This window comes from Telopea speciosissima, chromosome 11 (genome assembly GCF_018873765.1).
Source record: "Telopea speciosissima isolate NSW1024214 ecotype Mountain lineage chromosome 11, Tspe_v1, whole genome shotgun sequence".
Taxonomy (NCBI): Eukaryota; Viridiplantae; Streptophyta; class Magnoliopsida; order Proteales; family Proteaceae; genus Telopea; species Telopea speciosissima.
In genome coordinates this window covers 56,674,334-56,685,011 of record NC_057926.1, presented here as the reverse complement: position 1 = coordinate 56,685,011, position 10,678 = coordinate 56,674,334, and the positions used below count along the sequence as shown (strand labels likewise).

The following is a 10,678-nucleotide window of genomic DNA, read 5'->3' as shown; positions in this document are numbered from 1 at the left end:
TCTTAAAACTATAAACAACGGCAGTAGTGGTGGCATCTGGAGGTTGTTCTTCAGCCTTGACATAATGGTCTTCTGATGCATCGATTCTCGACCATTTCCCCTTGCTCTCTTACCAATAATGCAAAATTAAAGTACATGAAAATTCAAGGAAAAATTAGGTATACTTGGAAATTCAATGAAATGAGGGTGGGTTGCTGCACCTATATTTTTTGAGATTATATTGTTCTTACATTTAATTCCCCCAGAACTTAGATATTAAAGTATATATTTTTAAAAAATTTATAACTTTTTTAGTATTTTTCTATTTTCTATGCATTGCATGGACTTCTTGCTACTATATACACTAAAAGGAGGTTAGGTTTCTTGGTTTATGCATCTATGTTTTTTTTTAGATTATAATTTTATTGAAATGATATTGAGTTCCAATTAGTTGCTTCAAAATTTTCATATATTTTTTCTAAATTGCATATTGAAAAGTAAATCATACATTATAGAAACTCTCTCTCTCTCTCTCATTCATGGATCCTATAATATTTTTTCCTTTTGAGTCTCCTTAAAACTAGGAGACTCTTCAAAATACATTCCTTTCCCATGCCATCTGAACCCATTTACCTTGACAGTCAAGGAAGCACCCATAGAGGTCTTAACCATACCTTGCCTATCAAGAAAGCACCCATTGTCCTTAACCATCCATCTCTCACTCTTTTTCTCTCATTTATTTATTTATTTCATTTTTAAAATATATGCGGGTCTTGCATTTTTAATTTTTTTGTAAATGAAAAATATATTAAGACAAAAGAGCAAAATACAACATGAGACCAAAAAAGATTAGCTTCGGGAGGGACCCAATCAAACAAAAAACCAAAATGTATAACCAAATGATAAATCAAAAGCCAGGAGAAAAAATAACTAAACAAAGGTTGATACATCAAAACCAGGAGGAAGAAACATTGAAAAAACGATGATACATCAAGAAATCAAAGTGTTGGAAAAATCAGAGGAAGGTCCCCAACATGTGACTTAGATGTCTATTTTAAAAAAATAAAAACTGGGCTCACACAACGAATGGGTAAAAGTCTATTGCACAGATTTTCCACAAGTCTTTTGGAATTCAATTCAATATTATGTTAGCTTAAATTAATAAGCAGGAAGTTGCTTTGCTACTATAGGTTCATAGGGATTGACTCTGAAAAGCTATTTCAAGATGATTACAAGAAGGCAAAACATAAGAGTACTAAATATTCAAGACTCAAGCCACCCTCATAGCCAAATATACCTCTATCTAGTATGGATACCAAATGGTGAGCTAGTAGAGAGATGTTTTGGATAAACTTGTTTAAGTGCAGAGCTGCTACAGTTGGATTCACACAAGTCTTCAGTCATAAATCTCAATCAGTGTTTTCTTTCCTGAAACAATGAACTTCAACACACTTAACCAGTTCAATTATTTCTAGTGACGAGAAAGACCTGTGACACAACCAGAAGTAAAAAATGGAAGAAAAACAAAAGACCATCTCCATAGTCACAGGAGAATATATATATATGTGGAGAATTGAGGAAAACCAACAAAAGAACAAATTCAAAATGAATAATCTTTGAATGAACAAAATCCAAATGGGCAAAAATTGTTTCTTCAACTGCAACCCCTGTCCAACATTTCATTGTATTGCAAAAGCGACTCCTGCATCTGCAATCTCATCTCTTCATAGTATTAGAGATATATTAGGAATATATTAGTATTAGAATAAGAGAAGGATCTTCCATCCTTATTTCAACAACACATTAGGTAAGTAGTTTAGTTATATTAGGAATCAAGTTCATAATCTCATGCAATCTTCCATGTATCTCTCTCAATCTTCCATGAATAGTATAATATCATATTATAATCCTTTATTCTTGGAATGTGTTTAATAGGTGATTGAGTTTCCAACATGTGGATTCGTTCACCCATATATACACCTACTATTATAGGTAAATAGTTTCTCTTAGGCCTATATATATGAGGCCCCTTCTTTGTAATCTAGGTGTGAATGAGTATGCAATAATAATGAAGTGCCGTTTAGTATTGTTTTGCTTCTATGTTCCATAGTTTATGAGTTCTAATATGGTATAAGAGCCTCTAGTTCTACCGAGCAAGAGATTCATTTCTTTTTTTTCTTTCAATCTTCTCATCTCCAACGTTTCCTGGCTCCAATGAGCACTCAATCCATCATTCTTCCTTCAAGGCTCCAATGAGCACTCGATCCGCCATTCTTAATCTTATGCAATTTTCAATGTTTCTTTTACTCCCTTCCCTCTTTGAGATCTCACATCTGCAACCGTAGTAACATCACCACCTCATCCATCATGGCCTAATTCCCTTTTAGTCAAAAAAAGAAAGAAAAAAAAAAAAACCTATCCACCTTTCTCCTGCTATCGTTGGCCCAGTTATACTAAGCATCCACAATTATCCACCTTTCTTTTGTCTTTCATCTTATCTCTGCCTTATCTATTTCCGTCATCCTTAAGTTGTGCCCTGAGTTGAGGTCCCTTTTTAGAGGCGTGCCTCTGGTAGAGGGCTTAAGACTACAACACAAAAAAAAAAACAACATACAGCTCAATTACATGCACCAGCAGCAGCTCCAAAGCGCGCGAGCACACAATTTCTTCTCAATCTTCAGTCTCATCAGTGCACCAGTAGCAGCACCAAAGCATGCGGGCACACAGTTTCTTCTCAATCTTTGTCTCATTTGTCCACCAACAGTAGCTCCACAGCACGCGGGCACCTCAAATTTCTGTTGATGAATCATCCGCCCCAAGCTCCTATGAGCTCCATCCAAGTCTTCCACGACCTTGCCATTTCAATCACACGGGTGTTGCAGATTGTGTAGGCCTTTCAATTCAATATCCAAGCTGAGCGTTTCTTCTCTATCCACGCTCATCTTGCGGGGGAGTATTAGAGATAAATTAGGAATATATTAGTATTAGAACAAGAGAAGGATCTTCCATCCTTATCTCAACAACACATTAGGTAGTTTAGTTATATTAGGAATCAAGTTCATAATCTCATGCAATCTTCAATGTATCTCTCTCAATCTTCCATGAATAGTATAATATCATATTGTAATCCTTTATTCTTGGAATGTGTATAATAGGTGATTGAGTTTCCAACATGTGAATTCCTTCACCCATATATACACCTAATATTATAGGTAAGTAGTTTCTCTTAGGCCTATATATATGAGGCCCCTTCTTTGTAATCTAGGTGTGAATGAATATGCAATAATAATGAAGTTCTGTTTAGTATTGTTCTGCTTCTATGTCCCATAGTTTATGAGTTCTAATACATAGAACCTCTGAATGAACAGCTCTTCCTTCTAATCAACAAAATCATCTTCGTCATCCGAATCCAATGGTTCAGGCAATTCTTTTGCAGTGCCATCAACAATAACTGGTGGAGCCTCCAATGCAAAATTTGTTTCTTCATATTCTTCGTCGACTCTCATACCACCCAAACAACTGCAGAGAATGAACAATGACTGAATAACTCGACTACGACCTCTCTTCTTGAATGGTTTTTTGTAATAGTGAACCAGAGGAGTGTTTGAAGGAGAAAACTGATATTCTTCAATGTAGGCGTAGTTGTAGTACTTAAGAAGCTTGAGTTTCTTGAACTTTCTGGTCTTCTTCAAGAAAACGAGCTTTGGACAGGAGGATCTTCCCATTTTCTCCATGAAAATTGGAATATTTGAGAGATTAATCAAAGCTCTTTCAAAGAAGGGCGCTCTTTGCTTGGACATTCCCCCCCCCCCCTCTATGGAGCTCTCTTTCACTCTTTTCACTTGTAGAAAGGTACAGGAGGGAAGGTGTAGTACCTCTGATCTGAATGAATAGAGAAAATAGGAAGAAGAAGAGAAGAGTTGAGAGAAAGACGAAGAAGAGGAGAGAGAGAAGAGAGAAAAAGAGATGAGAGAATTAGAATATTAATTGATTGTCTGTCCTTAGGTACATAACCCTGCCTCTATATAGGCCAATGGTACACTCTGATATTCCCATTACATAAGCGTGCTTACACGTAGTCCCTCAACCCCAGAGGTTGTCACCTTTGTCGTATACTCCTTCTGGTTATAGGGGCTGTTGGGAGTTCTTCTATGTCCAGCTCAGCATGATTCCCTCCATTATTAGTTGTTACTCCACATATTACAACATTGCTTTCCCCATGCGGAGGAACCTTGTCCTCAAGGTTCAAGTGAGGAAACAAGTGGCGTAAGGTGGCCAAGTCTTCCCAAGTGGTGTCTTCAAGGGGCAGCCCCTCCCAATGTTTAAAGGCTTGCGCCACCCACGAGCCTTGGCGTCAGAGGTATTTATAGTTCAAGATAGCTAAGGGTGAAGCTGCTGTTAGTGTAGTAGGCACAATAGGTAAGGCGCTGGGGTGCGCATTTGGGGAACCCACACACTTGTGCAGGACTGAGACATGAAACACTGGGTGGATGCATGCCAACGCCAGAAGGTCCAACTTGTATGCTACCTGGGCAATTCGTTCGATGATACGGAAGGGGCCATAGAATCGGCATCCCAATTTTTGATTAATGCGAAGGGCAGCTGACTGTTGGCGATAAGGCTGTAGCCTTAAGAATACCCAATCGGTAGGTTTGAACTGAACCTCAGTTCTGTGCTTGTCTGCTTGGTCCTTTATGCGAGATTGAGCTTGGTGGAGGTTGTTTTTGGTTCAAAACGGCATCCCTAGTCAGTAGTTCATGATCCAGAGCTTCAATAGGGGAGGAACTGCAGAGGTAGCGGGTGATAGTTGGGGGTGGACAGCCATACAACGCCTGAAATGGTAAAATGCCAGCTGCCATGTGGAAGGTCGTGTTGTATCTGCTCAGTCCAAAAACTTACCCCACTGTGATGGTTCGTCCATGATGAAGCTACGAAGATACATCTCCAAGCACTTGTTTAAGGCTTCAGATTGGCCGTCTGTTTAAGGATGGTATACACTGCTCATTGCTAGCGTCGTTCCCTGTAGCCGAAAGAGCTCACGCCAAAAGCCACTGGTAAAAATGGGGTCGCAATCACTGACTATAGTGCGAGGAATACCATGGAGCTTCACAATTTCTGAAGCAAAAACTGCTGTTACTTTGCTGCTTGTGAAGTTACTGGGCAAGGCACAAAAATGCCCATACTTTATCAACCGATCGATGACAACCATGATGGTTGTTTTCCCACCCAAAAGGAGTAACCCGGTAATAAAGTCCATTGCGACATCTTCCCAAACCTAAGTGGAGATGGGCAAGGGTTGCAATAAGCCGGCTAGGGACCTGTTAGAGGACTTGATTTGTTGGCAAATATGGCACTGGGAGATAAATCGTGTAACATTGGAACGAAGATCCTTCCAAAAGAAATTTATCGAAATACGCACGAGGGTGCGAAGGACTCCAGCATGTCCCCCAGTAGGTGAGGAGTGGAATTCCCGCAAGAATAAATCCCTTAAGGGGGAGTCAGCAGCCACGACCAAGCGGTGGCGATAATACAACAGCCCATCTCAGAATGTATAATCAGCATAGGCTGTAGGGTCCGATGCTAGGCCATTGCACAATGCTTGTAATTCAAGGTTGGCAGATACTTCAGCCCGAAGTTGCCCAAGGAAGTCAAATGAAGGAGTAGAGAAACCAAGGAGTCTCGCCGGAGATCGCGAGAGGGCATCGGCAACCACATTGTCTCGGCTTGGTTTGTAAGTGATATCAAATACATAACCCAAGAGTTTGGATAGCCATCATTGTTGCTCCGGTGTTTGAATTACCTGTTCGGTAAGATCCTTCAAACTTTGTTGATCCGTGCGAATGTGAAACATATGGCCAAGCAAGTATTGACGCCACTTAGAAAATGCCTCCATAATTGCGTACATCTCGCGAACATAGGCGGAAGCTTGCTGCATCTTGGGACATAATATCCTACTATAGAAGGCTATTGGGTGACAATTCTGAGAGAGAACAACCCCTATACCAATCCTCGAGGCATCGGTTTCCATGGTGAATGGAATTGTGAAGTCAGGCAAAATCAAAACTGAGGTTGTTGTCACAGCGACCTGAAGGGCTACAAAGGCTGCCTGCACTGTTGGTGTCCACTTGAAGGCCCCCTTCTTGAGTAGGTCCGTGAGGGGTGCGGCAATATGGGCATAATGGCGGATAAAGCGCCTATAGTAACCTGTAAGCCCGAGGAATCCACGTAATGCTTTGATGTTGGTGGGAATTGGCCATGCCAACATGGCTGCTACTTTGGAATTATCCATCGCTACCCCTTGGTTAGGAACTACATGGCCTAAGTACTCAATCGTGGTATGACCAACGGAGCACTCAGATATTTTTGCGTATAAGGAGTTGTCACAGAGCACTTGTAAGATCTGGGTGAGGTGATCTAATGTGCTACCTATGTGTCACTGTAAATTAGCATATCATAAAAAAAAACCAGCATGAACTTGCAAAGGAACGGCCTAAAAATGGTGTTCATTGTCGCCTAAAACATAGAAGGGGCGGTGGTGAGACCGAAGGGCATGACAAAAAATTTGAAATGGCCATCATGTGTTTGAAATGCCGTCTTATGGATATCGGTAGGCTGGATTCGGATTTGGTGATATCCAGATCAAAGATCCAACTTGGAAAAAAATTTGGCGCCATGTAATTCATCCAAAAGCTCATCCACTATGGGAATTGGGAACCGGTCCTTGACTGTCATGGCATTAAGCGCTCGATAATCGACACAAAAATGCCACGTTCCATCCTTCTTCTTGACCAGCAATACCGGTGAAGAGAATGGACTTGTGCTAGGCCGTATAATCCCATCGGCTAACATAGCAAAAACTAGCTTCTCTATCTTAGATTTTTGGAAGTGAGGGTATCTGTAAGGCTTGACATTCACAGGCTGGGATCCTAGTTGTAAGGTAATAGAGTGGTCTTGAGCCCTTGGTGGGGGAAGCCCATGAGGAATAGTGCAGACCGAATCAAAGGAATGCAGTAGCTGGTGTAGGTTGACATCATCGTTGGTGGGCAGCTTGGTCACAGTGTGATGGACTTCTAAGTGGAACAGAGCCACACAAGAATCTGTCTCCATGATACGTCGAAAGTGGTAGAACTGTAGAGGTGGTGGGGTGGTTGGGGAGTCTCCCTTAAGTAAAACCCTCGTGGCACCAGACATGAATTCGACTGTTTAATTCTTATAATCAAAGAGTACTGGTCGAAGGCGAGCTAGCCATTGAACGCCCAATACCAAATCAGCCCCAAACAGAGGCAGAACAAAGGCATCAATAGTAATAGTATGAGCATGAATTTGAATGGCCAGTTGGTTTACCTCACCTTCGCTTGACAAGCGCTGCCCATTGCCAACCAGAATAGAGACTTTCAGATCCGCCGTAATAGCCAAGCCGGGGTGGTGAGCCACCCTGCTCTGGATAAAATTGTGGGTGTTGCCCCCATCAATTAGGATTTGGATCGGAGAGCCTGTGATAATTCCTGTGAAGCGTAGCATTGTTGGTGACGAGTGACCCACTAAAGCGTGGTAAGACAGCTCCGATTGAAGAACAGAGTCAGCCTCAGGAGGATCAAGAACCTCTGTATATTCGTGGATCTTTGGTGCAAGTATGTCATTGTCATATTCAAGAAGGAACAGTTGATGTGTTTTGCACCGGTGACTGGCCACAAAGCGCTCATCACAGTTATAGCGAAGCCCCTTGTCACGGCGAGCTTGCATTTTTGTAGGTGATAATCGACGAATGGGGACACGAGGTGGTGTGGTAGGGGTCAGGGAAGCACCCGATGATGACTGTGGAGCCGGTAGAAGCAAGGGCACGGGGCCTGATGAGAGCGAGTGAAGGGACGACGAGTGTCGAGAAGCTTCGCCTCCTAAAGCCGGGCGAACCCCAAGGCTTGGGCCATCGTCGTTGGGCGAAAGGTCAGCACCTCACTGTGGAGGTCTAGTCTGAGACCAGAGACAAAGCAGTTGAGCAAGAATGAAGGTGACCCCATATTTTGTAGCTAGTATAGTCTCTCCCCCTCTCCATGTTCATTGTTCGGATGTCAAGTTTTAGTCCAAACAGACTCGTTGCCTCCTTCGACTGTCAGAAGACACCGTGGTTTGGACTCCTGAGTTGGCCAGCCATTTTTCAGTCAAGTCAGCCTGGAACGTCATCCGACAGCCTTCTCCGAAGGTCACTTGGCACAAGCTTGACCATCTATTCTTTACCTGCTCTTACTCGACAACCGTCTGGTCTAAGATCCTGCTGCTATGTGGCTTTAGACATACGTCGTCTGGTACTTGGCAAGGTGAACTCGCATGGGCATCCAATAATTTCATAGGATCCTCCCTTATTGCTAAGGTTAGGCAATTTTGTTTCTCGGCCGTCATCTATCGTATTTGGGCCTAAAGAAATGAACGGGCCTTTTAGAACCAGGCTCTTCATCCTTCTTCTATCATCCTCGTCATCATCCGGGATACCATGTTGGGCTTCACTGGATACCAGCAATCTGTTCCGGACTCCCCATCCTCAAGGGATTTTTTTAATAGATGGCGTTTGCCCATCTCCTTCACCTCTGGCCGAGAAACGCCTTTCTCGTGGATTGCTCCACCTTGGGCCTGGACGACTATCAACTGTGACGGCTCTATTCGATCTTCTGCTACTGGCTATGGCACCATCAGCCACAACCACCTCAGTCAGGCCATCTTCGCCATCGTTGGAGGGACCTCGGACATCAGTATTCTTCGTATGGAGCTGCTGGCCATCAAGGTTGGCCTTCACAAAGCCATCAGCCTCGGACTGGACCAAATCCAATGCCAATCGGATTCCTTGATGGTGATTAACATCATCAATGGCCACATGAAATCCCCTTGGCCTGTCATGGACATCTTACATATCATTTGGGACTTGCGTGACTCCTTTAGACGTATTGTGTTCCAATTCCATATTCGTGAGTCTAACTTCTGTGCAGATTTTTTGGCTGGTTTCGCTTACACAAACCAGGAGTTACATCTGTGTATTTCTAGTGTTCCTAACCTTTTGCCTGACCTCCTGCATAAGGATGCAGTTGGACACCGTTATTTTAGGTTGTAGATTCATTTCCTTATAATATATACTCCTTTCCTTCTTCCAAAAAAAAAAAAAAAGAATTAGCTTTTATAGTAAGATTGGAGCAAAAGTACAATACTATTATCAATCAATTCCTTCTATCTAGCATATCTGTCATCCGTATCTAATTCAATATTTGATGGAAAATCTTATTTAATTATCTAAATTCATATCCACCAAGGAATCTGATATCTAAATTTAAATATGATAATATCTTGACTAATTTTTTAGGGAAGCAGTTTTCTATATGGGAGTGTGGCCTACGCCAGCACTGCCATGTGTCTATCTCTCTCTTCCTTAAAATAAGGGGGCAGAGGTGTGTAAGTACCGTGATCCTCGGGACAAGGGTTCCTCAGCCTTATGGTGACAAGGATTGGCTTCGATGAATAACGGTATATCGTTTCGACATATCATCATGGGGATTGTGATCATACTTCATAAAGAAATGGAGTCGCCATGTAGGATTAGGGCCTAGGACCCAATGGGTGTAGCCCCATCAGGGGTTAGCGGAAAAGGGCTACGTGATTCCATATGGTCTGATCAGAGATTCAGGGTAAGTAGTCAGGTTACGAGTGTGGGAAGGTGTTAGGCACCCACCTCGTCCGAATAAATCGCTTTTTCTACTAGATGCTTATTTTCGAATATTCTCCCTTAATACTATATCATATACTAACATGCAAGGCGAGGTTATGATGCACTAATCATGACAAAGAAGAAATCATTTACAATGTACACTAAAGCGAATTACTTTAATTGTCTATATTACTCCAAAAATAATAAGAAAGAAACAGACAGATACCTGTCAAGAAATATAAGAAATAAATGAAAATGCACCAAATACGAAATATTCGATGTCCCATGGCTCAGGTGGAGACGGACGATCGGCATGCCTCTCTCTTGTCGGACAGAGTAAGGACTATATGAGATGGGTTTCGTCACTCACTTTGGGCAGAGCAACGACTATATAAGGGATTCTCGTTATCTGTATGCAGACAGAATAACGGCTGCAAAGGGGATTTTTTCGTTATCTATATACTGACGGGATAACGAAGTTTCGGGATAAGAACCGCTCTTTACTCGTGGATAATCAAAGGATCTACCTATGCCTTTGGAGTCTCGCTCCAACAGATGCTCAAGAGGGAGAGAATTGGGAAAAAATAGGTAAAAAAATTGAGCTGGGAGGGTCTCTCTGCCCGAAAATTTTGTGTAAAACAAGGGAGGGGGACCTTCCTATTTATAGGGGGGAGTGTCCCACAAGCTGGGCCAGATAAGTCCTCCACAGTGCCATGGGGGACTTTTTCACTGCGTCATGGATGACGTCAGCAGGCTGATATCACACCCCTTTACGACGACGTGAAAAAAATACAGTGGTGCGGTGGTGGGTCCCCACGGTGCTATGGGAGTGTCCACGGCGTCGTGGGGGCGCAGTGCCAATTTTCCTTGATTTTGGCTCTTAAATGGGCTCCTCTAGTATTGGGGTTCTGTCTGGGCCTATGGGTTTTCTTTTCCTTTTTGACTCTTTAGAAAATTTTCTGTCGGGGGGCTCCGAACCCCTACATCCTCCCGCAGGGGGCTGCCTGTCCC

At 42.5% G+C, this 10,678-nt stretch overlaps 2 protein-coding genes across 2 annotated transcripts; one reads left to right on the top strand and one right to left on the bottom strand.

Annotated features, from left to right (window-relative positions):
* Nucleotides 1-3,356: 3,356 nt before the first annotated feature.
* On the bottom strand, nt 3,357-3,704 carry LOC122645427. Its single transcript, XM_043838731.1, has one exon. The coding sequence runs from the start codon at nt 3,702-3,704 to the stop codon at nt 3,357-3,359; it is 348 nt and encodes a 115-aa protein (XP_043694666.1).
* A 4,763-nt stretch (nt 3,705-8,467) lies between these two features.
* Nucleotides 8,468-9,079, top strand: LOC122645426. Its single transcript, XM_043838730.1, has one exon. The coding sequence runs from the start codon at nt 8,468-8,470 to the stop codon at nt 9,077-9,079; it is 612 nt and encodes a 203-aa protein (XP_043694665.1).
* Nucleotides 9,080-10,678: the final 1,599 nt, after the last annotated feature.

Excerpts from the sequence above, each read along its gene's own strand:
- LOC122645427 (XM_043838731.1), bottom strand. The coding sequence starts at position 3,704 with ATGGGAAGATCCTCCTGTCCAAAGCTCGTTTTCTTGAAGAAGACCAGA.
- LOC122645426 (XM_043838730.1), top strand. The coding sequence starts at position 8,468 with ATGTTGGGCTTCACTGGATACCAGCAATCTGTTCCGGACTCCCCATCC.